The 26,756-nt window shown below is 34.2% G+C and overlaps 1 protein-coding gene across 4 annotated transcripts in view; it reads left to right on the forward strand.

Moving 5' to 3' along the window:
* Positions 1-26,756, forward strand: part of Senp6 (SUMO specific peptidase 6) — a 98,256-nt gene that overhangs the window by 18,344 nt on the left and 53,156 nt on the right. For 2 of the 4 annotated variants that reach the window (XM_074079479.1, XM_074079474.1), the window contains 2 exons: positions 1,784-1,841; positions 24,277-24,347. In XM_074079479.1, coding sequence (XP_073935580.1) covers positions 1,810-1,841; positions 24,277-24,347 — 103 coding nt within the window. In that variant the 5' untranslated portion in view covers positions 1,784-1,809. Of the gene's footprint in view, positions 1-1,783; positions 1,842-13,866; positions 14,013-14,763; positions 14,869-17,578; positions 17,600-24,276; positions 24,348-26,756 lie in introns of all 4 variants that reach the window. The other 2 variants (XM_020163767.2, XM_074079467.1) reach the window with 2 other exon arrangements.

A 26,756-nucleotide genomic window follows, 5' to 3' on the forward strand; every position in this document is an offset into this window, starting at 1 on the left:
GTTTGAACAACAGTTTGAAAAGCCACATTTAGTATCAGTAATCGAGCCGAGATTAAGACCTTTGAATTTTATATGAAAGTTTAAATCCAATAATATCTTTCTTCCTACATTGTGAATGTATACTACCTCTTTCACCTAAGATCAGATTTCCACTAATAAAAATGAACAATAAACATGGGTGTTTCCCCCAGGCAGCAGTTAAGCGAAGTGTTCATTACACTTTGTTAATGTACTTAGAATGAAAGCTGTGTTAGAAAGAAAAAAATTTTGAGGCTAGTTCAGAGGCCGGGAACTCAATATATAGTCTAGTTGACCTCAAACTTGTGTTCCTCCTGCCTCAGCTTTCTGTATGTGCCATCACACTGGCTTAAAAATTTTAAATGATACTTTTAGTTGTTTTTGTTTCTTGGTTTGTTTTTTTTTTTTTTTTTTTTTTTTTTTTTGCAGTGCTGGGGCGTGAACTCAGAGCCTTGCCCATGCTTGGCAAGGGCTTTACCATTGAGCTATATCCCCAACCATAAAATAAGTTTTGATAGTGCTTTTGGCATTTTGTGAGATATGTATTGCAAATTCAACTTTTTTCCAGGTTCTTGATTTGTTGATTTCATTTCCAACTGGAGGAAAGAAAAACATTCAGAGATATGTGAAATACACATACGAATTTCTACCAAAACTATAAATATATTTAGAGTCTTTCAGTATATTGGCTAAATATTATAGGTCCTTCCCTTTTTCTGGGCAGCAGCTCTATTCATCTTTACCATTTTAGGTGCCTTGTTTGTTTGAAGCAAAACTTTGAACTAGGAAATTTCTCACTTAAAGTCAGTATTTTACAGTCTTTCCTTATTTGATTATTTTTTTAACTTAAAATATTTTTCTTAGAGATAATTTGGTATTTGTATAGCTTTAAATAGAATTAAATATGAAATTAAGTGGAAAAACATATCATTCAAACATTTTGTGAAAAGTTTGAAAGAATTTTTAGCATTAAAAAAGTTGGAGTGTATATAACAGTGATGAAATAAAACAGTTTATATTTTTACTATGAATAGCTAGGATTTTATTATGTGTAGTAGAATTGTCTTAAAAAACGTATTTGATTTTCTTTGTTGACTTTTTTTTTAATTGTGCTTTAAGGTGCTGTCATATACATTTCATTTTTAGATTGTACTTTTTTGCTTATGTTGATTTTCTGATTATGTTGATATTAACATAAACTATTAATATGTTAGTCTTATCTTTTAGACTCTTAGGCCAATAATTCTCAATGGAGGATTGGTACTTCCAAGAATGGTAGAGTATAATTTTGACTGTGGCAATATCATTGGGATTAGTTTATTTTTAGTATCTAGTTTTTTTCTTCTATTAACAGTGTGTTCTGTATTTTGTTTCTCTGTTCTCTAAATTTTAACCCAAGACAAAAAGGAAAAAACAAGTGAGAATGTATTAAATCCATAGTTTAAAAAAAAGAAGTTTATGTGTTCATTTATGATAAGTATCATCAAGCAGTAACTTAAGGCTTTAATCTTGCCTGCCACCTAATTTTGTTAATGTATTTGAACAGAGCTGTATGTATAATTTATGTTTGTTTTCATACTTTACTGGCAAAGATGAGTAGTTGCAACAGAGCTCATATGGCCTGCAAATATTTCACTCTTTGGTCCTTTACAGAAAAACTTTGCTGATTCCCTGAGTTTGGTAAGCTTAGAAGATTAAACTACTGAATTTGTGTTGATTGTAATTGTTACTTAAGGATTTTTTCTCCCCCTTATTTTTTATATAGTGGAGCAAATCTACTCAGTGTAGAAGATGAGGATTCTGAAACCTCAAAAGGAAGAAAGGCAAGTATTATTCTTTAAAACTTTTTTTCTTTTGGGTTACATACTAAAAACTGTTACCTTAAAGGAATCTTTGTATTTTTAAATTGTAAACCTCCATCTCTCCTCTTTCCCTACCCCAAAGGCAAATATTACTCCCACTTTCTTGTCACTGTGAAAATTATGTGTTTGCTTTTGCATTACTGAAACAAAATACCGTCAGAATACCTATATGAACTTAATAAGGAAAAAAATTTGGTTGTTTGGTGGTGGTTGTTGGCCGTGCTAGGGATCCAACACAGGGCTTTGCACGTGTTAGATAAGCACTCTACCACTTAGCTGTATCCTCACCTCTTTTTGGAGACAGGGTCTCACTCTGTAGCTCAGGCTAACCTGGAATTCACAGTCCTGTCTCCCAAGTGCTGGGATTACAGCTGTGTGCCACCTCACCCTGCTTAAATTAAATGTCTATTGCATATATGACAGTGTGTCTGTAGGATAAGTTTCTAGAAGTAGACCTGGTATATCAGGTCAGGTATATTTCTAGTTTTGTTTCTTCTTTTTCTTTAGGGCAGTGCTAATAAGCAAGTGCTCTACCATTGAGCTATATTCTCACCCCAGGTCAGGTATATTTCTAATTTTGGTACACCTCATTTACACTTTTTTGGCAGTGTATAAGCATGCTTGTTTCCCCACACTTCTGTCACAGTGTTACCAACTTTCTGAGCTTTGCAATGAAAAATAATTTCTTATATAGTCTTAGTTTGCATTTCTTTTATTAGGAATGAGTTGAACACATTGTTCTTATGTGTCACCCATTTCTATTTCTTTTTTTACAACTGTCAGTTAATGTCCTTTGTCCATTTTTTCTGTTTGTCTTTAGACTATTATAAGAATTCTTTTTATATTATCTAAGAAAAGTTATTTTCGTATTTTGACATCTGAAATTTAGATGCATCGTATAATAAGATTATATAGTTTAATTATTTAAAAAATCTTTATATAGTAGTATATACAATAATAGTGCATCTTAAAATGGTTTCTTAGATTGGATGAAGCACAGTATTTTGGAGAAACTGGTCCTTTGCTGTGATACCAGTTGTTAACATGGTCATATATTGCTTAATGACAGAGATACCTCTGAGAAATGCATCCTTAGGTGGTGTCCTCATTGTATGAACATCATAGAGTATACTTGCACAAATACAGTGAATCACTTGATTTGGCCTAGATGCAATCAAGAGATGCAGTAAACATGAGATATTGTCATTAGCAAGCCTTAGGTGAACTTTTGTACTACTGGCAGCCTAGTAGTCCACCAGCATCCCCACAAACACGCTGCTGTGGCAGTGTTCTCACTAGCTGATAGGAATTACTCAACTCCATTATAATCTTAATGGGATCCCTGTCATACATGCAATCTGTTATTGACTGAAACATCTTTGTACAACACACAGCTGAATTTTTAATTCAAATTTTTCAGTAGACTTTTCTGTGTTTGCTTACGGTAGTTATTCACTTGGAGAAAATATACTTTTTTATGTCATCAAATATACTAGTCATTTTTCTTTTACGGATTTTGGGTTTTGCTGTTTTGGTTCCTATCAGTAGTAATTTCTTATTTGCTTTGTTCTGTTAGAAATGCAAGACAGTTTCACAATAAGAATACCAACACAATGACTTAAGAATAATTTTATTTCCTGTTTCTTTTTGGTAATGTCACCAGGTACATCCCAGTAGGAATGTATGGCTAAACTACTGTTTTGAAGCAACTTGAAATTATTTATTGGGTTGGTTGGCAATTCTTGATGGAGCTTTAAGTTTATTTTTTAACTTTGTTTTTTATTCTAAGAGATTGCTTTTTATTTTCATTTGATTAATTTATTTCATAATTACGTGAAACACTATTTACATGGTTCCAGTGTCACATCTACAAAAGAAATCCAGAGAAGTCTAGCTTTTGTCCTGATTACCTCTATTGCTTTCTCTTTCCCCTATAGACAACCTGTTTTTAAGTACCGGCATAAACCATAAGATCATAGGCTTATACCTATGATCCTAACTGCTTGCGAGGGAGGATCACCGTTTAATGCCAACCCAGGCAAAAAGTTCATGAGACCTCATCTCAACCAATAGCTGGGTGTGGTGGCATACACCTGTCATCTCAGATATGCAGAAGGCTGTGATCCGGAGGATTGCAGTGCAGGGGATGGAGGGAGGGTTGAGAGACCCCATAGAAAAAAAAAAAAAGTAGGACATGATAGTGTGTATCTGTCATTCCAGCTATGGCAGGAAGTGTAAAATAGGATCACAGTCTAGGCCAGCTTGAACAAAAAGACCCAGAGCAAAAAGGATCATAGGCCTGGAGGCCTGGCTTAAGCATTGAACACCTTCCTAGCATGCATAACGTCCTGAATTCAAACCCTAGCACTATCAAAAAAAAAAAAAAAAAGATACAGGTTGTCTTTTTTTTCCCTTGGTGCTGGGGGTCAACCCAGGGTCTTACACATGCTACACAAGTACTTTGCCACTAAGCTAAATCTGCAGATCGTTTTTTTTTCTTTAATGTAGACACATGCCATCCTTCTTGGAGAATATTTGGCACCTTGATTTTTTTTTTTTGCTTGATAGTATATTCTGTAGATCACTCTACAGAGATCTTTATCATCCCTCTTATTAAGGTAGTACTTCATTGGGTAGATAGACCATAGATATTACTCCCCTATTGATAAACAGAGATTTCTTCCAGACTTTTGCTATTATGCATATAATAAAGACCTGTGTATACATACTTTTCCTATCTGTGTAGTAGGATAATTCCTAGAATTGCAGTTGCTATTTCAGAGGGTAATTCGCATGTAATTTTATTTTATTATTTCTTGGTGGCACTGGAGTTTGAACTCAGGGCCTCATGCTCGTTGGGCAGGTGTTCTTACCATTTGCACCACTCTGCCAGCCTTTTTTGTGCTTGGCATTTTTCAAGATAGGGTCTTGCTGTTTGCCTGAATTGTCTTTGAACTAAGATCCTACTGATTTCTGCCTCCTGAGTAGCTTAGGATTGCAGGCGTGAGTCACTGGAGCCCAGCAAGCACATTTTTTAATTGATCGACTGATTGATATTGATTGATTGATTTTTGTTGTATTATTGTACTGGGGGTACATTGAATTCACATGTAATTTTGCTAGATACTTTCAAATTTCTCATTCATAAAAGTTAACATTTGAAATTCGTACTAGCAATGTATGGGAGTTCTTTTTTTTTGTTGTTGTATGGGAGTTCTTATATCCATCCCAGTGTTGTGTGAGTTTTCTCAGGAAGCCTAAAGAGTCATGTGCCTCCAAACTAGGATAATACTGACAGCCCAAAGAATGACTCAGGCAAGTCCAGCCTGAATGAGTAAAATGAGTTTAATAGGGTTTACTTTGGGACAGTGGATGACTTCGAGGAATTGTACTTTACCCCTTCTCATCTGTGTCTCCCAAACAGCTATTACCCTTACTCTCCCAAACCCCTAGCATCCATCTCCTGTCTATCAAAATCCTCTTTTATATGCTCTAAGACTATACCAAAATCTGTACTAGAGCCCCATCCAAGAGCAAAAACAGCAGAAGCACAGCAGGCTCAAATACAAGACACAAACCCTGGAAAAATTCCATATTTATGTATATCTTGTCCTTGCTATTATGTGGTCTTGCTGACCTCAGCAGGCACTGTCTGACCATGGAAAGGAAGGCTAGTCTTGCAATCTAGTAACAGCTAAATTGTGGCATACTGCAAGGGGGAGTTATCCTGGTGAGGAGTTGGAGGACCAGTCACAGTATACCGCATCGCTTTGTAGAGTATGGGGTCAGACTTTTTGCCAGTTTGACATAACACTGTCTATACATATTTCATGTGCTTACAGTTTAATAATATTTTAGGGACTTTTGAATTTACTGTTTTCTAGGGCTGGGGATGTAGCTCAGTGGTAGAGCACTTACTTGCATGTATGCATAAGGCACCAGGTTTGATCCCCAGCACCACAAAAAATAAAAGAAGAAATTTTTCTTTATTTTGTGTTTTGCCCCCTCTACAGCATTTCAGTTTTGTCATAATTTAAGAATTTCTTTTTTTTTTTTTTTTTTGCCATGCTAGGATTAAATAATTAGAATTTGATGTTTTTCTATCATTGCTATAGTTTTTCTTTTTAAATTTATTCACAGTGAATAAAAACACTGCAGGTTTTTATAACACTTAAATGAACATCTAAATTTTCTAAAGCATAGACAGAAAAATGTGAACTCTGTAGGGAAAAATAAAAGATATTCTCTACCACTGACTTCTCCATATATTTTTTCTGCTCGCATATTCTCATAATTTTTTGAAAGAGTGTACTGTATGCTTTATTTCATAATTTAAAGGATGTTAATATTTATATTTTAAAGTGAAACCTACACAGCACTTAGATATATCTAATGATCTCTAAAATATAATTCCAACATGGTATTCACTATTATCTATTTTAAAAATACACAAATCATCTTTTCTTTAGTAGTTGGAAATTTTATATTGTGCATTTTGTTCTTAAGTTCATATTCTGTTCAATTTTCTTATAATTTTAAATTAACATGATGTATTTTACTATTGTTTAATTTGTGTACATGAATATTACTTATTGCTAGAATAAAGAGCAATTAAAAATCATTTCAAATACAAGTGCTGAGAAATTCTGATCACATAATAAATCAATGAATATGAAAACAATTTTGCTATAATGTTATGATTTAGTGCTTTTTTAAAATTTCAGTACCAGTAGGTATGAAGCTTGAACAGTTAAAACAAGGCTAGATATAGTGGTACATTCTTATAATCTTAGCACTCAGGAGGTTGAGACAGGAAGATCATGAGTTCAAGGGCAGCCTGAGTTAGTGAGTTCCAGGCCAGGCTGGACTGTATACGGAGTCCCTGCCTCAAAAAGCAAACAACAAAGAAATTTCAGATAATTATTAATTTAATTATTTAGAGTTGTCACTTTTCTGAATTTTTAGGAAAAATAGTTCAAAGGCTTTATGAAGATTTGGGTGACTAGTAATTGCCCTTGTTCTTTTTGGTTCCTTTTTAAAAATTCATAGTTTTGGAAATAATTGAGAGAACTGAAATCTAGTTTATTTTACTAGTTCATTTAGTTTATGGGAAATATCTACATATAATTACTTGTTCTCATTTTTCATTTCAAATATAGGTCTAAATTTTCATCTTTGCAGTTATTTCATTTCAGACTTCTAAGAAAAATACAGTTTTAAGCTGAGTTTATTGTGATAAGTCACAGCAGATTTCAGCCCTTTTTTGTTTTTAACTTTGTCTTTGAATTCTCTTGATTTTTTTTTTTCATAGAAATGTTTTCTCTGAAAATACAGGGCCAGTAAATGCAGTATTCACCACTTTTGCTTCTCCATTTTGTAGTATAACTCAAGAAAATACCTCGGCCTGAAATACCTACTTTGGGCTGTGGTTCCCCTTGAAAAGAAATATACATCAACCAAGGAAAAGTACGATTCCCTATCACTATTTTATATGCCAGAAGAGATTTCAGAAACCAGTATTTCAAGTTGTTTCTTACAGGTGTTTAGACCCCAATACAATAGACAGTAAACACCTTTCTTTTATAAAGTGGAAAGGGGGCTATTAGGAAAGGGGATATTGTATCATTGCTTTTCTACAAGTGAGTTCTAGAGTAAATCAGTTTTAAGAAGTATAAAGATGGAGAAGTTGATTCCTTTAAATTTATCCATATTTGCTGTCCTTTATAAAGACTTTGTGTACCCAAGAGCTATATTACGTCCATACAGTTCATTGATGCAGACACACGTAGCCCGTTTTCTCTATTTGAAAATGAGAATGGAATTAGGAAGATGCTTTTATTTTGGTTCACGGTGTCTTTCTTAATAAATAAACTTTTTTGTTTCATAGAATAATCTGTGTTCAGGCTTCTGCAGTTTCAGTATGTTTCTTTATATAAAGATTTTTTTGTTATGAAAACATTTTGAGCCCTATCTCTGGATATTGCCTTTTTAAAATAATCTTTTTGGTACTCTTAGTAGACATAGTAGGATAGATATTTTTCATATCCTTTAATCAGTATTTGTTTAAAAGGAAAAGGATAAAGGAAGAAAGAAATCGTTCCTCTGCCATATTCTGAGTAATTTCCTCAAATCTACCTTCAAGTTCACCAGCTTATCTTCAGTTGTATCTAATCTGCTTAATTCTTTCATTGATTTCTTTTTAGAACCGATTATGTGATAGCTTTGAGTGAAAGATAACATATTTGTGTGCAAATTTAGCAGACCAGTGAAACAGACATTCATGCAACAAATACATACTGAGCACAGTAGTGTAGGTGCTAGGGGCATACAGATAAAGCTCTTTTTTTTTTTGTGGAACTTATAGTATGTGGTTATGTTCATTAGTTACTTCATGATTAAAGTTATAATTCAGGGACAAACCAAGACTTCTGGGCCAATTTATGTTTTCATAAGCTGGAATTTTCTTACATCTTTAAATGTTTGAAAAAAAATTCAAAAGAATACTACTTTATATATAAAATTCAAATTTGTGTTCATAAATAATTTTTGTGTGTGTCTGTGTGGTGCAGGGGTTTGAAATCAGGGCTTACACTTGTGCTCTACTGCTTGAACCATACCTCTAACCCTCTTAAATAACTACTGGAAACAGCCATGTTCATTTTTATTGTCTGTGGCTGCTTTTGTGTTACAACAAATTTGAATATTTAGGCAGAGTAGATAGGGCAGAAATTGTATAATCAGCAAAGCTTAGAATATTTACTATATGACCATTTCTAAAAAATGCTGATCTCTGTACTGTGTTTTATTTTATATAAATATGTTTACAGAGTGGATGTCCAGTTTAGAGAAACATGCAGCTTTTTGTGGAGTGGCTGGCATATTAGTTAATCAGTCAGAATATCGATTCTAAGCCTGCTAAGAACTACTCACTTTATAGGAATGACGTGAGATTTATACAAGACTGTAATTCACGTAATGTATGGCACTAGCAATCTTCCAAAATAGCTGCATTTTGCTAACATTATTAAATGCAATTTTTAAACCTTTGTAAATCAGTTTTCCTTTGCAAATGATGCTATGTTTATAGTTGTACAACTGTCATCATGGCACCCCTATTTATAGTTTTCTAGTAATATGACTGGTTTATGCTAATCCATCTATTCATAGTGTTTTCTGTCTGATTTTTTGGTATTTTGTTAGCTTTGTTTTGTTTTGTTTCTTGTTGGTACTGGGGTTTAAATTCAGAGCTTCACACAAGTATTCTACCATTTGAACCACACCTCCAGCTCTTTTTGCTTCCATGGGCTTTTGCCCTTGGCAGCTTTGGACCACAGTCCTCCCATGTAGCTGGAATTACACCCTACCTGACCTGTTTGGTTTTTGAGACAATGTCTCATTCCATATCCCAGGCTGGCTTTCAACTAGCAATCCTCCTCCTGCCTCTGCTTCTGAGTGATGGGCACAGTACTTTATGCTGTACTTGTTTTAGGCTGAAGGTTAAGTATGGCTTTTCAGGGATTTCCAGACTGGACATACAATTTGATTTTATGACTAGGAGTGCTCCATTACGTGAGTGAACCAGGCATAAAGTTTGATATGGATTGCTGAGCACAAAAAAAGTGATGGAAAATAAAAACTATTAGGAGAGAAGTAGATTGATAAATGTCTAAAATAGTTCATGTGTTGTGTTTTAATTCAGTAGTTACTGCTGAATTTCCTGCCAGCTGGAATTGCATGTTATAATTTTCTTCTTGTGTGGTAGAGAATCTTTACAAACTTACAATATATGATTCTCATATAGAGTGATTTATTTTTCTGTAGCTATGTGCTAAGTGTAACAGGTTGTAAGGAATCTTTTTATAAGAGAATTTGACAATATAAAAAATAATATTTTTTCATGGGATAGTTGCTTGATAGAGCTTGAATTACTGGTTGCTTTATTGCTAACTGACATTACATAGCCTGTAAACCTGGACACAGCATAAGTGAGAAATTTAATAATTTTACTTATATAGATTTTCTTGCCTTGATGATGGGCTGTGGGTTATCTATAGCTATGCCCAAATGCTTTTTCAAAAAGAAATTTTGAAAACATACTTCCATTTTTAATCAGAACATGGGTGAATCAGCTGTTACGTGCCTGTAAGGATAATTTGTTTTTAAACAATTCTTCAGAGGAAGCATTAATTTGCACATTAGTATGAAGAAATTTTTACTATAGTTTCTCTTTTGAGATGTTCTGATTCCTAGTGTTCTGAGTTTTTACAGGAATAGCATTGTTTGATTTTGCCTCTTCTGTTACCATCAATCAACATTTATAATCTACAAACAGCACGATAAAATTCCTCAAGCAGTGTCCTGTGGGAAAGCCACACCAATCCTTGTTCTAATCCATTTACTTGTCTAGGCAAGTTACTTTGCTTTTTAAGCTCATTGATCTTTAGAACATAGGGATAGAGTTATTAATAAAGTTTAACTAACATGGTGGAGAGATTTATTGAGAAAAAGATTTAAAGTGAGAAATTTGAGTATTTTCTACCTGCTATTCAGTAGGGTCAAGTAATCTGCTCTTTTGGGTGCAGTTGCTAGATTGCAATCTGAAGAACTACAGGGATGTATAAAATAGTTTAAGTGAAATGTGACATAGAGTAATTAGCATAATGACTTCATAGTAAGCACCCTGTAAATGTTATGCTAATCTACATAAGGAATAAAATAATGATTAGTGGGGGGTTTTATTTGTTTTTGAAACAGGGTCTCATTATGTATCCCAGATGGACCTTGAACTCATGATCCTCCTGAGTGCTAAGATTATAGGCATGTGCTACCATGCTTATCTCCAATATAATCAGCTTTTAATAAGCTTCTGGAATACTTAACAGGATATATATCAAAATCACCCAGTGCAGTAGTTCTCAAATGTTAGCTTTCTTTTGTTTTTTTTTTTTTCCTTCAGTACTGGGGTTGGAACCTAGGACCTTGTCCATGCTATACACGTGCTGTACCACTGATCTGTATTCCCAGCCTTTGGTTTGGTTTCTTTGGTTTTCTTTGTTTGTTTGTTTGTTTTTTGAGACAATCTCCCTTTGTAGCTCAGGTGGCCTCCCTGAGTGGTAGAATGCAGGGTTGTGTCACCATACCTACCTGAATTCTTCCCTTTTTTGGTGGGGGTGGGGAAATGGAGGTTGCTTGTAAAACAAAGTAGGCACTGTAACACTGAGCCACACCTCTGTCCATTGGTGTTGGAAACATTTGCCCAGGCTGGCCTCAAACCATGATCCTCCTGATCTCAGCCTCCCAATTAGCTAGGATTACAGGTGTGAGCCACTGGTTGAATTCTTCCTTTTTTGAAGTAGCTAAAATTCTTCATGTTTCTGTCTACATTTGCCAGCCCAAAACTGTATATCTAATTGTTAATGAATTCCTACCTATCTGCTCATTCCTGAGCTCAGCAATTTGTGCATGATAGCTTTGTTAATGCGTGCAAAAGTTCTGTGATTACAAGGAAAGTTACTCAGCTAGAAAGATACAGCATACCTATTTGATCCCTAAATCATTATCTTTCTATATTAATAATACTACATTTTTGGTATAAAAAAGATCACCAATGCAAAAGTGACTATAGTCTCTTATTAAGGGAGAAGAAAGAATGTGATAGTCCCATTATCTTTATCCCCTGTATTTCCTATTATCAGTTTTTCTTTTGGCTTTTGATCACACTGTCTTATTTTGCTAAGAACTGGATTGAGGAGTAAATATTGCATATTGATAATGGAGTTGATTTGTGGCCTGAAGTAATCTTTTCCTCTAGACATTGACTTTTGACTTGTAAGACTACTACCAGTCTTAACACCTAAATCCAGTGGTTCTCAAAATGTGTGCCCTTGGTCAGCAGTGTCAGTACTTTTTAGGCTGCAGATTTTTAGACCCTCCCCAGACTTACCAAATCAGAAGAAACTAAAGGGAGAGGGGTTCAGCAGTTGAGTTAATAAATCATCCTGATAATTCTAGAGTACTCTGAAATCTGAAAACTACTGTCTTAATCCACCTGGGAATTGAGATGATTAGCAAGAATCTGAATTTCCATCTGTAAGCATTTTAATAGTTTTAATTCAGATTTATTTGTAGATGCTAGTTGTAATCCATATTTTAAGGTGTTTATGAGGCCTCTGTACCTGTTGGATCTAACTAGAACTCTTAGTTTTTGTCTTTCCAACTTTGTAGTCTGTTGGAAATTCATTTCTTCTTCTTAGTATCTTGGCTTCATGTTCTAGAATCAACAGATGATTCTCAAGAAAATAGCTTCATTTCTCAGCTTGGCTATGTGAATTTCTTATTCCTGATAGTCTTTCAACTCAGAAGAGATTAAGAATTAAGGAAAGATATCAAGGAAGAGATAATGGTAAGCATGGTGTCAAAATAGATGTGCCAGAAAATAAGAACAGTGCTGGCATAATGACCTCAGGACTATTTGTAGGGGATATTTTTTGAGCTGGTGTGGGGTTTCTATACAAATAGGAGAAAAGTTAGTATCTTAGAAGTTTTTTTGTTTTTGTTTGTTTGTTTTGGTAAAAGTAAGAAAAAATTTGCTTCAAAAATGAAATTAAGACCCACTGCAATGGCTGAAGCCTATAATATTACCTACCTGTGGGCCAGAGATTGGTAGTTTGAAGTGGGAAGGAGAGTTCAAGAGACTACCTGTCAATTCATGGCTGGGTTCAGAGGCATGCAGGCAGGCACAAAGAGGAGGATCCCAGTCCAGGCCTGCTAGACCTGTCACACGACCCTATCTCAGAATAACCAGTGGCAAGGGCTGAGGGAATGCTTCTAGGGTAGAATGCCTGCGTAGCAAGCACTGAGGGTGCTGAGCTAGAAGAATCACAGCAGCTAAGTAGGGCTGCATGAGACCCTGCAGTAAAAAATAAAGTAAAAGACTGAAGTAGAGAAGGATGATTTTTACGTGGCATTTTGAGAAGATTGTCACAAAGATTTGAGGGCCTTTTTGCCATGAAGAGTCTGAAGGCAGCTTTTAAGTGTCTTGTCAAGCAATGAATTCTAACAGAGGTAAGTTTCTTTATGAAGAGCTTGAAGTAAATGGATCCTTTTAAACTGTGATCCCCCAAGGTGATTATTAATATGTTTATGTTAACATTTATATTTATGAAGGTATGAAGACGTCTCAGTTTCTGTGTTTCTATAGAAGCTTTCACAGAAGACAAATATCCTTATAGAAACACACAAGTTGAGGCTGGGTGTGGTGGTACGTGCTGTAATCCTAGCTACTCAGGAGGCAGAGATCAATGATGATCACAGTTCAAGGCCAGTATGGACAAAAAGTTAGACCTCATCTCAATAAATGAACAATCCTAGCTACCTGGGAGGCATAGGTAGAATGCTCATGATCTGAGGCCAGGCCCTAGGCAAAAACATGAGACCCTATCTGAAAAATAACCTAAAAACCAAAAGGGCTAGAGATGTGGTGCAAATGGTAGAGCACTAGGTCCTGAGTTTAAACCCCAGTATTCCTCTCCCCTCCCACCCCCCGCCAAAAAAAAAAAAAAAAAAGAAAGGAACAAGTTGAAATAACAACTGATTTGCCACATTTGGTAGTACTGTCCTACAGATAGACGCATGGTCTGCTAGGCAGTAAAAATGTTTATTCTTTTTACTCTGTAGAGAAATCTAGCCTGGAATCTACTACTTATATTTTTTCAAATATCTTTGGAGAGATTGACATGAAAAGAAAAATTATATGGTATACTTCCATGTTCTACACATTTCCATTGGTTTTGTTTTTTTGGTGGGGGGAATATTACAATTGATTACTCTCAGGTACATGCCACTGCTGTCAACATCACCCTCCATTCCCAGTAGTTACACATTTATCTTTACATAGTTTTTTTAATGAATGAATTTTCAAATTGTTGTTAATATATTATCATAATATGGTATTTATTTACTCTAACATTTATGGATCTTTTTACAGTTAAATCGTCGATCTGAAATTGTTGCTACTAGTTCTGGTGATTTCATCTTGAAGACATATGTAAGACGAAACAAGGCTGAAAGTTTTAAAACTTTGAAAGGCAACCCAATTGGACTTAACATGTTGAGCAACAATAAGAAATTGAGGTATAGGCACTTAACCACTCTTCCTCCTGAAAAGATAAAGGATTTGATACCACAAACTAGCCAGCTTTGTGGCCAGTTTGACCACTCTATCCCTTTTCTTTAGTAGGACCAGGAGGTAGGGTTGTCCCAGTGTGTGGATTCCTTGAATCTTAAAGTGGGATTGATTGGTATGATTTCTAAGTTCTGCATAAAACATTGCATGAGGCAGTTGTGACTTCAGTAAGCTGACATATGCATTTGCTTTCATGTAGTTAGTAGAATCTCAGTCCTCAGTCTGAGGATCAGAAGTAGATGGTAATTAAGAGCATTTCAACAAGGGACTTTTTTTCCTTAAAGAGTTCTTATTCCTCTTTTTTTCCCCCAGATATCACCCACCTTTTCTAGTGGTTATCATAGTGAACTGTAACTAGGATTGGGCTATCAGTAGCAACCCATAAATGGGGCTGAAATTTACTATTTTGTTTTTGCTCTGTCACTTCATAGCTGAGCTCTGTAAATGCTAAGTAACTGTCAAGCTAATAGCATTATCAGAAGCTGAATTTAAGACTCCTGATTTCTGTTTCAGTGTTTCATTTGTTCATTTCTTCCCTTGAACTGGATTGGAAACATTTGAAAGATGAACTGAGGAAGTGGAAAGCTCTTAGCGGACAATTTAAAAATATTAATTGGATTGATTTATAATTTCTGTGTATACTCAATGTGTATATGATTTTTCCCTGTTCAAATTATTCTTTACTTATTGAATCTGCAGTGAAAATACACAAAATGCGTCATTATGTTCTGGAACTGTAGTTCATGGTAGACGTTTTCATCATGCTCATGCGCAGATACCAGTAGTAAAAACAGCAGCCCAAAGGTAAGGATCCCGAGTCTCTGCTGAGCGTGCACATACGCTCCCCTTGATAGGACACGTCTGCTTAAGGTCTGTTCTCTGTGGAGCTTGGCTCTTTTCACTGTCTGTAAAGAGCTGTAACTGAAATAACTCATGCTCTGATACTTTTTTATTTTATGTCTGATTTTTCAGTAATCACTTTCTGTAAATAGATAATGCTATATTCTAGGAAGTTTCTAAGATTTTATAGTATTAAATCACATTGATAGTTTTAAATGTTTGAGAAAATTTAAATTTTAGTAGTTTCATAGATATAGGAGTTCTCATTGGTCTTAAAGGTACTATGTCACATTTGACATAATGAAAACAATAGTTGGGGAAAACTATTTTAAATGCCTTTGAGATTTTTCAGAACTGTTTTTGGAATATTAATGTCCCCCCTTTTATATCTGGGCCCTAGTTGCTCTTGCCTGTAACCCTAACTACTCAGGATTAGTAGAGAATTGAGGCTGAAGGCCAACCCAGGCAAAAAGTTCATGAGACCCCATCTCAATAGAAAAAGCTGGGTGTGGTGGTGTATGCCTGTCATTCAAGCTATGCAAGAAGCATGAAAGGAAGTTCTAGGTCAAGGCCAGCCTGAGCATAAAGCCAGACCCTGTCTCCAGAATAACCAGAACAAAAGGGACAGGGACTGTGGCTCAAGTGGTAGAACACCTGCCTAGCAAGCACAAGGCCCTGAGGTCAAACCCCAGTGCTGCAGGGGGGAAAAAAAATCCTGTTTCAATTGACTCAAATTCTTAGGTCCAGCAGTTACTGTGTTATATTATAATATGTTTTTATTACTGGTAAAATTTAATTTTTACATGCTGGTCTTCATTTTTAAGAATGCCAATCTAGTGTTGTTTATATACAGATATAAGAATATAAATATGAATTCTGTATTGCTGATACAAAAATACATTTCTTAAAGCTTAAATCATTCATCTATATACATACTGGGGAAGGGGGAGTTTATCCTAGTATTAGTTTGCAAAATAGCTCTCAGAAATCTTATTGGAGGGAATAGGAAACAGTAACCTAAAATGAAAGGTTGTGAGGTTTTGTTTCTGGTGGTGATGGTGGCACTGGGGTTTGAACTCAGAGACTCATGTGTGCTGATTAAGCATGTACTCTACCACTGAGCTATACCCCTTGCCCCAGTCCAAGATTTTGCATTTTACTATGGTTGAAAATTGAGCTTCCCTTTGTGGTTGATTTATAATCTGAATATTTAAACCTTCCTAAATTTGTATACCTTAATTAGTAAATATTGCCTCATATAATCCATAAAAAATGGCAATCATTGAGAACATTTAAATATGTGTATATTGTTGGTATATGTATACAAACTCTTATTGAAGTTTATTTTTCCACATGAATCTTTTATAACTAGGATTTCTTTTGTGTGTATAGTTTGTGTAATAAATTTTAAAGGTGGGGAAAAAAAAAAAGAATGCCAATCTAGGTCACTGCTCATTAAGAAAATGTGCTTTGAACCTTAGGAGCCCTTGCTATATTTGGTGTTTACATAGATTTGCTATGACGTAGATTTTTTTTTTTTAATTTAAAACGTTAAGTCTCTCTCATACTTTAAGATGGTTTTTACTGGAAGTATAGATTTAAGTGTAGAGAGCTTGCTTAACAAGCAGGAAGCTCTGAGTTCAAACCCCAGTACCAAAAAAAAAGATAATTTTTAAAAATCTTTCTTTTGTTTTTATGTTTTTTTAAAAAGACAGGAATAAAATACTGCACACACCAAAAATTTGCTTGTTGTAATACAAGTTACACAAATTAAGCTCTCTGGCCTACATGCCACACCAACATAAGATTAAAAAATAAGAATAATTAGTGATTTGTGTGATCTTGATGATTAAGATCTTGATGTTCTGAAATTCTGGGTTGAAATACTAACTTAAAAATTTATAGTCATGTTAAGTGTGAGTGCTTTACAGCCAGAGTTATTAAATTATTACTGTTCTTGAAGTTATCTATTAGTTTGGAATTTACACAGTGACTGATACTTCTCCATTTTTCATTTCTTTATTGGAATGTTTAAAAATGACTAAAGTCTAAAAACAGGGTTTGTTTTGTTTTATTTGGCACTTGTTACAATTTGGAATTATGTCATTGCTCCTTTTCATAAATGATTAGGTTTAGTTTATAAGAGCTGATAATTACTGGTAAAATACTGTTTGTTAAAAAATAAGAAGCTGAGTGTGGTGGTTACAGTCCCAGCACTCAGGAGGCTGAAGTAGGAGGATTGTGAGTTTGAGGCCAGCCTGGGCTAAAGAGTGCGTTCAGAGTCAGCCTATTTTATGTACTTTTTTTAATCTAAAAAGGAATTAGTGAAGATGCTTAAAATATCACAATCAGGTTTATCTGGTTTTGAGGAAATAATTAAGATTCTAGTCTGTTGGCTTACATATATCCTCAAGTGTTTGATATTAAAGCCCTTTGGAGAAGTTTTTCATAATCCTGTATATCCATCTCTCTTCCTGTTAAGTATATAAAATTGTTTAAATTATTTTGTATATTGATGGTAATTGACAAAATTTAAAACACATTATATATAGAAAATGTCTTTGAAACATTGATCATATTATAGTTTTGCCTTATTGATCATAGATACTACAACTATATGACATCAACAGTGAGGTCTTGCCTCTTACATTTTTTTTCTTTTTCATGTTTTAAGCAATCAGGACCGAAAAGAAAGGTAAGCTTAATATTGATGAAATTAGAGCATGGGTATGGAAGTAAAATACCAGATTATTTATATGCTTTGAAAACTATCTGTTGAATTAGAGTTCATCATTAAAACTTGTTATTTTAATAAAAGGAAACCTGTTTGTAGTGCCATATGCTATTTGGCTTATGGGTGGGGTTTCAGCATAATCCTCAATATCAAGTTTTGCATGAATAGTTAATATATTAATGCTGATGTATGATTTCTTTAAAGATAAAATATTTCAGTGCCTTGGTAGTAAAGCTGGATTCAGTTATATTATCAAAATCATTTGGCTAGGGCCAAAGATGGGGGATGCCAAGGTTCAAGGTCAGCCTGAGCAAAAAGCAAGATTCCCTGAACACACACACCCCACCTGAGCATGGTGGTATATGTCTGTAAACCCAGCTAGGCAGCAGGTATAGATAGAAAAATGGCAGTCTGAAGTCAGTCATGGTGCAAGAAGCAAAGATACTTTCTATTTGAAAAAATAACTAAAAAGCCATAAAGGGTAGGGGCATGTTTCAAGTGATAGAGCTCCTGCCTCACAAGTGTGAAGCCCTGAGTTCAAACCTCAGTACTGCCCCTCCACCCACCAAAAAAGTCCTGTGGTCAGGTGTGGTCATTCATGCCTATAGTCCCAACGCTCAGGAAACTGAGACAGGAGGATCTCAAGTATGAGGCCAGGCTGGACTGCAAAATGAGACCCCATCTCAAATACAAACAAAAATACTTTTATTATATTTCCGTGATAATACTCCTGACTTTATACATTAGTAGAGTGGGGAAAGTGAATAGATTAAAACTTTACTTGGAGTTAAAACTTTAAACATCAGATGTTTTCTATTCTGACACAAAAATTCGTAAGAGAATTTTGCAATACTTTCATGTATTTGGTGAGTGTCAAAAGAAGGGGCATTTTATACTTTTGTTTAATTCTATAATTTTAGCTCTATTTTTTTTTAAAGATGCAGGGGAGGTAAAGAGAAATGTGCAATATTTTATGAAATGTATGCGACCAACTTTGAAAAATAAACATTTAAAGATAATCCTTCCAAGAAAAAGGGTTAAACATTAAAAAAAAAAAAGAGAGAGAGAGAGACATTTTATAGTTCTGTTTTAAATAAATGGACTATTGCGTTACCTTCTTATGCATATTTCTGTAGTGGGAGTTTATTCGTTGATATATTCAGCACATATTTAAATGCCTATGTGTGCTAGGCACTCTTCTATGAGCAGACAAAAATCTCTTAACTTTTAACATAATAGCTTTCATTATTATGTTGGCCCAGTGCTAGAATAGAAGTTAGAAGACTGACTATGAAGTAACCAGCAGTAGGCTCATTACCTCTTACAAAATGGAAATAATACTTGCCCAATTTTAAAGGAGTTTTGTGAGGAGCAAATGAAATAATTACTTAAAAGTTCCGAGCATTAGTAATAATAGCATTGAAATTATTTCACCAAAATTACTCTAGGGACTCTAAAGCTCTTGAGAACCAGATGCAAAGCAACTACTATTTTAAAAGACCTTCTGACAAAAATAACTAACAACAGGATGAATGTAGCCAATACTTTGAAGTCATACTTAAAATTATTTTGTGTTTCTTTCCCCTTGCCTCTCTTTGTGCTGGGGCTCAAATCAGGGCATTGTGTTTGCTAGGCAGGTGCTGTACCACTGAGCTACCCCAACCCTATTTTGTGTTTATCATGATAAACTGAGAAAAACCTTTGCGTTACTAGATTTTACTTTATATGTTTTTTGTTCATGTAAGCCCGCTCCTTCCTGTTACAGACATTAAACCACAACTTTTTTCTGATCTTTGAAGAGTGATAGTTTTCTTAGCTTCATAAATTAACATGTAAGAAACTGTAAATGTCTGAAATAAATGAATTGTTTATAGGAAAATGGGTAATCTAATGGAAGCTGGATAGTTGTAAAAGGTTAATTTCATCCAGGGTTTTCTCGCTTGTTTATACTGAGCACATTGAGGTATATGGTAAGGTTAAAACTCAGCTAGAATAAATAAGCAGTAAATTAAATAAATGCACAAATAAATAATAGTATTAAGTTTCAGAGCCTGAAAACTTTAAAAATTGCTGCCAATTCTGTGTGTTGCAGGTAACTTTGACAACTTCTTTTCTGACTCATGGCCGGATGGAGTGTGAATGCAGTGTGTGTGGTAGCACCAGCAGCCTAGAAATTGTAATCTAGTATTTGATCTGTTTTTTTGTTTTGTTTTCCTTTCCCTTCTCCCTAGATAACAAGTATATTGACCCATTGTAAAATTGAAGCACATCATGATTATTTTAATTTAGAACTTATATTTATTTTTATTAAAAGTATGTACATATTGTAGAGAATTTTGAAAAAAAGTATAAAAGTGGGAACTAAAATAACAAAAAACAGGAAATTAAGAAATGTTTACTTATGGGTGAGTTTGAAAAGTATAGCTGTGTGTGGTGATACACAGTTGTAATCCCAGTCACTTAGGCTGGATTGGAGTTCAATGCCAGCCTGGGTAACATATTGAGGACCCTCCCCCCTCACCCCCAATCTCTAAAAAGAAGGAAAAAAAAAAAGTATAAAAAGCTACCTCAGAAAAAAACATTACACAGTTATGGTTTTGATGCATTTCTCTTTTTTTTTTTTTCCTATGCACTTTTTAAATATATTTAACATTATGTGGAATTGTGACAAAAATACATCTGTGCATTCTGAAGTTACACCTAACTCTATGTCTTAAACATTTTCCTGCATCAAATTGGCTTCTAAAATAATTTTTAATGACTGCATAATAGCTTCTCCTACAGATGTATGTAATTTATTTGCTCATTTCTGGTTGTTTTCCACTGTCATATAAAATACATTGAGCAATTTTGCACATAAATCTTTAACTGCATCTCTTAGAATAAATCTCTAGAAAAGGATTCTTTGGGCTGGTTTACAAATGTTTTTAATGCTTTCTGTACGTACTACTAAGTTGTAGGGAGATGGAACCAATACATAATGACACTAAATTGTTACCACATGGCATCTGAAAACAAAATTATATTCAGATGATATTTTATTCCTTGGAATTATAAGAGTCTTCTGAAATTATATAAATAGTAAAAATTGAGCAAGACAATAGGCTATGAAGTTAATAAAAATTTCACATCTAGTCAATAGAAGTATGCTTTGAAAAGCAAATCTCATTCACAATAGCACCTAAAATTACTTAAAAATAGTGCTATAATAATAAATAATCCCAACCAATTTTGAGGCATATATATTTTGTTATTATTTGGTAAGAGTGTGTTATTTGAGCCATTACTCCATAAAACGAAGTGAATTTAATGTATTATATGTAAAATCTGTTCATTATTTTAAGAAATTTGACCAATTGATTCTAAAGTTTATTTAGAAGTATAAATGTATGAGAAAAGCTATTTTCTTTTAAAAGAAGAATAAGTGGGGGTACATAATGAAACCTACTATAAAGAAAATAGCTATTAAACATGGAAACACTTTGTAGTTGGACAATATTCAACTTCCTGCCCACCTTAAAATCAATAAAAAGTACATGGTACCTTTCAGATGTCTGAATTGTGACATTAATATATCACTTGACAGATTGCGTTTTGAATTTCTGTTATAAGCTCTGCAGAGTTGGTGGTGGTTCGTTTTGCCGTGCTTGCATGGCTGTTATACAATTATCTGACCCGATAACTCCTGTCTTCATTACATACTGTCTTTTACTTGCACACTTTTATTTGTTCAAGTATTTATCAAGTGCCTACTGTGTTGTAGGCATAAGAATATAGGGATGAACAAAACAGACAAGCTCTTGCACTTCAGTACTTGATGTATTGATGGAGCAAAGATCTGTAAGTAAAACTTGAAATAATAAGTCCCAAGTAGAAAAAGGATAAAATGGATGATACACTAGAATAACATGATTTCTTTAGATTTTACTTGACCATGAACTACATAAGAAGTCATCAGCAGTTCTATCATCATAAGAATGGCTTTTCACATAGGGAACAGTTGGTGTCAAATTACTGGTGAAGGAATGAGTTTAGTATGTTCAAAAGAACAGAAAAAGGACCACTATAATTAGAGGTTAGAGAAAAAGGGAGAATGTTATAAGATTGGCTGGGACCTAGATCATGAAAGGATTTGTAAGCTTAGATTTTTATATTGATAGAAGTCTGATCATTCTGGGATAAGCAGGTGTTACTGCCCAATAAATTTAAGATTTTTAAACACAATTTCTATAGTTTGTAGTTGGCACAATTAAAAGCTTAAGTGAGTGGTAGTTACATTTTTTAAATAGAGCTGTGGTATAAAAGCAAATTAGTAATAGTCTATATTCAAAACTATCAGCAAAATTTAGGAGTTGGGGAGGTAGAAAGGCAGAAGTAAAAGCAATCTTTTTGTAGGGGGCTAGGGTGGAAAAATAAGCAGCCTTATTTTTTGGAGGGGGCTTTTAGGGGAGGACTAGGTGAGAAAATAAAAGAATTCTAAAGGTCTCCTTCTATTAAGAGGCAGGATACAATGCATGTGTTTAAGGAAATAGACTTCTTTTTCTTACTGGTAGGTACCACATGCTCTACCACTGAGCTGCACCTATCACCTCTGGAATCTTGATAACAGCTCAGTGCAATAGAAATATGCCCCCATCAATAAAGATTAAGAGGGAGAAGTAGCTATCCTAACTGAAGGAATGGGGGAGAGGGGACAAATGAATAGTAAATTGTGTAAAAATAGGAGAAAAAAGGAAACAGTGAAATAACAAGTACAAATCTAAAAACAACTAATACAATGACAGGAAAGCATGGAATCTATCAGTTGGTACAGCAGTTGTAGTCAGGTTCAGTGTATTTAATAAAAGACAGACTAGTTGGATTAAACCCTGCTCTATTGTATGCAAGAATCAGACTGGCTGGTGGAATGGCTTAAGTGATAGATCACCTGCCCAGTTCAAATCCCAGTACCACAAAAAATAAAAATAAAAAAGAATCAGACCGAATTGACAATTTGAAAGTAAAGGTGTATTTAAAGCCTCAAAAACATACATACTAAAACAAAGCAAAAATGAAATCTTAATAACAAAGAATTAAGGATTATAAGTTCTCAGTGGCATTGCCATTTAATGTGTGACTGTGGGCAAGTTCATTAATTATATTGTGCCTGTTTCCTTGTCTGTAAAGTGCTAATAATGTATACCCTAGAGCATTGTCATGGGTAGTAAACAAATGAATATAGAGCACTTAAAACAGTACTTGGCACATGAAGCTCAATATTTGCTAACTTATTACAGATACACTACTGTCATCACTCTTAATAGTCTTTTCTTTTGTCATTTTCATATTTTGTGTTTCAAGTGCTTTGACTTTACAATGTAACAGTATGAAATCCTTGCAATAGTATTCCTTTGGGGCTTTTGTTTAATCAAATGGATTGTATTATCCTGTAATAATTAGAAAATACCGATCATTAGTGTGAACAGATTTGCAAATAATAGAACAGTCTCTGATTAAACAAAAGCACTGTTTTTGGAAGCTCTTATTTAGGATCGGAAAATTTGTATTGTAGCTCTCTGGTTTATTGTGCTTTTTGCAGTTTTTCCTTATATAAGCTCTTATTCCACAACTAGCTACAGGTTTTCCCAAAACTAGTATGTATTTGGAACGGAGATAGACATGATACTTAGGACATTTAGTTGCTAAGAATTACATTTTAAATTGGTTGTATATTGAGCAAGGCCTGTTGGTAAATGTCTGTAATCCCAGCACCCAGAAGGCTGAGGCAGGAGGATCTCAAGTTTGAGGCAAACCTGGGCTGTACATCAAGATCCTTTCTCACAACAAAAACAAAAAAAGCTGTATGTGAAGCCTGACAAAGTAGTTTACTATTTTAAGGCATATGCCATAATGTCATATTATGACTAAAATACTTGTTTCACAATTTCTAGTTTTGTACATAACATGTTTTGTACTGATTTTGGAATTGTCCTGAAGACCAGTATTTTATTTAATGTTTAGTTGTTTATTGGTTGATTTGTTTTTAAACAACTAAAATCACAAGAAAATTGGGCAAATTGAGTAATATTGAGCTGGGTAATTCTTTTTTCAAAATGTGATCTGTGACTTATTTTTTTATGAGTTTCTTATGTGTATTTTATTCTAAAGGTTTGTATATTTGAGGAATAACTATGTATAGCTTTCCAAAGTAATTACTTTGAAAGCTGGGAGTAGTAGCTAGTTCCTGTTGTTCCTTCCACGTATTTGCTGAGGCTGAGGCAGAAGATCATTTTAGCCCAGGAGTGGCAGGCCATTCTGGAACACTGTCTCTATAAATAAATAAAAATTAAAGAAGTAACTTTAAAGCAAAATGACTACTTTGAAAGGACACTAATTGAATTTATCAAATGCTTACTCAGCAGTCTGCCTATTTTGAGTTCTGGTAGATTGACAATAACAGAATCACTGCTCCTTAGGGATCTTAAAATGCCTTAGGCTTTAGTATATTTATATAATACTGTTTTATTATACTGTAATTTTTATATGACAAAAGGTATGGTTTTACTTTTAAGAAGTAAATTCTAAGTATCCCCTTAACTTTTTCATTTTGAAAAGTACATTTCCTATTTGAGTAAAATCATATAAATTTCCTTTTGTAGGAAAGAATATCCACCTCATGTCCAAAAGGTTGAGATGGATCCTGTGAGTTTAAGTCGGCCCCAAGGTATTGGTAAGTGTGCAATTTTATTTGTTATCACAGTGAAGGATTTTGAATTGCTACATGCAAAGTACACGTAGAGATATGCTACTTGCTTTTGAATATTCTCACATATAATAGAAATGTGTAGAAAGTTATTTTTTTGTAATTGTTTTGAATTTTTTTACTTTGATATAATCAGAATGTTGCAGTCAGGTGAGTACTGTGAAATCTTTTGATTCTATTGCATTTTTGTTTAAAGTGCAGTACTGTGGATTAGCTATTACTTTGAAATTGTTTTATATTAGACTATATTAAAGTCTTATATTAATGCAGAAATAAAATAAGAAGCAACATTTGAAAAATACTTCACCATCAAATTAATTTTCCTTATCTAAAATCATGGATTTTTTTCCCAATTATTTATTTATTTGTATTTGCGACAGTGGTGTCAGTATTGAAGCCTGGTCTTGAACTCACAATCCTCCTGCCTTGGGTTTGTGAGTGACTAGGACTACAGACCTATACTACAGTGCCCACCTTAGAATAGTGATTCTTAATATGTGTCCTTTTTGTCCTGGGTCTTTGCTTGTTTAAAATATGGTGGCTCTTAGGTCCAAACTGTAACGATGTTTCAACAGCTAGCTATTCTTGATAGCTAAGAGTTTGTAAGCACTCACATTGTTTACTTGGGGTTAAAATCTTTTATATTGCATTGAACAAACCTCTGTTTTACAAAGAGAATTTTCCAAATGTTCATTTTTCTCATTAACTCATAATCACTATGTATCTAAATTATTGTACTTTGTTATGCATAGTTGTATTCATGTTTATTAAATTTAATAATGTGACCACCTTTCGTATACATTCTATTCTGTCCTTAAATAGACATTTAATTCTAGTTAAATATAATTGCTTTATGTGGTTACAACTCAATCACTGTTTAACTCACAGATACAGAAGAAAAGTATCCCTTCACACTCAATCATTTATGGTAGCTGCTATTAGCATTTTAATATAATTTAACTTTTCAGACCTTTTTGTGCATATATAGTTAGTCCTCCATAACCTTGGATTTTTGCATTTGTAGATTCAGCCTACTACACATCAGATGTATTAAAAATAGAAAATTGCATCTATACTGAATATATATAGATTTTTTTCTTGTTACTCTCTAGCAGTACAGAATATGAACTATTTACACAGCTTTTAAAATATATTAGGTGTTATCGGTAATCTAGAGGTGATTTGAAGTATACAGGAGGATCTGGATAGGTTGCATTAAAATACTACACCATTTCATCTGAGTGATTGTAGCATTTGCAAATTTTGTATTTGTAAGGAGTTCTGGAACCAGTCCTCCACAGATAGCAAGGTAGGACTGTGTACCCATTTCTGTTCTATAACTTGCTTGTTTTTAAGTAAGTTTTGGGAGACAACACATTAGTTATGTATTTTAGCAAAATGATGTACACAGATGCTATATTGCTTATAATGTTTAGTAAAACTGTATTTGTAAAGAAAAGGCTTTCCTTAATGTACATAAATGAATTTAGTAAGGCCAAAAAACAACCATCTGAGATGGGAGCATGTTTTGGGAAGAGAAGTGGGATTTTTTTTTTTTTTTTTTTTTTCTTGAGTCTCTAGATTGCCCTGGCTGGTCTAGAATTCCTGGGCTCAAGCAATCTTTTTGCCTTAGCCTCTCAGGTAGCTGGGACTATAAGTATGTACCACTGTGCCCTGCTGAGGTGGCTGTCTTTTAAGACTGCTCTGCCATAAATTAAATTTTGCAAGTAATAGCATGTTCTAGGTAACTTATAACTGTGTTTGTAAATTCTCTGGATTCCAAAATGTTGTAATGTTGTTTGCCTCTTCCCCCCCCCCCCCCACCACCACTTACAATGCCATTTTGTAGCTCTATTTGTAATTATTCATGTGGGAACTTTTTCTGTATCCACTCAATCAAACAAGTAAGTTAGCCTTCATAGAAATAATTAATAACTGATGCTCTAGAGTGACATGTCTTTTCTGTAACCCCAATTGTAAAATCTTGGGAGGGAGAAAAAAAGAGCATCTTATAGCTCCACTTTATGGCTGGAAGCTAAGTGTTTAAGATTCTAGATCTTCTATATGGCAAAGGATAAGCCATTTTCAAAGATGACATAGTAACATCTTCTATTTCCCTCCACTCCTGTAATTTCATCTTATTTTTTAAAATATGTAGGGCTGGCCAAGTGGCTCAAGTGGTAAAGAGCACCTGCCTAAAATAAGTCATGTAGTTTTGTCTTCTTTAATCCAGTAAATATGTGTCTTATTTCTACCTTATACAATTTCTAGATGCTGACAAAACATGTGACTAAAATATTTCTGCTCCTTCAGAGCTGACACTATGTTGGATGAAGCATCAGTACAAAGAAATACTTTAACTATGAAATGGGTGCC

Source organism: Castor canadensis, chromosome 1, assembly GCF_047511655.1.
Source record: "Castor canadensis chromosome 1, mCasCan1.hap1v2, whole genome shotgun sequence".
NCBI classification, from domain to species: Eukaryota; Metazoa; Chordata; class Mammalia; order Rodentia; family Castoridae; genus Castor; species Castor canadensis.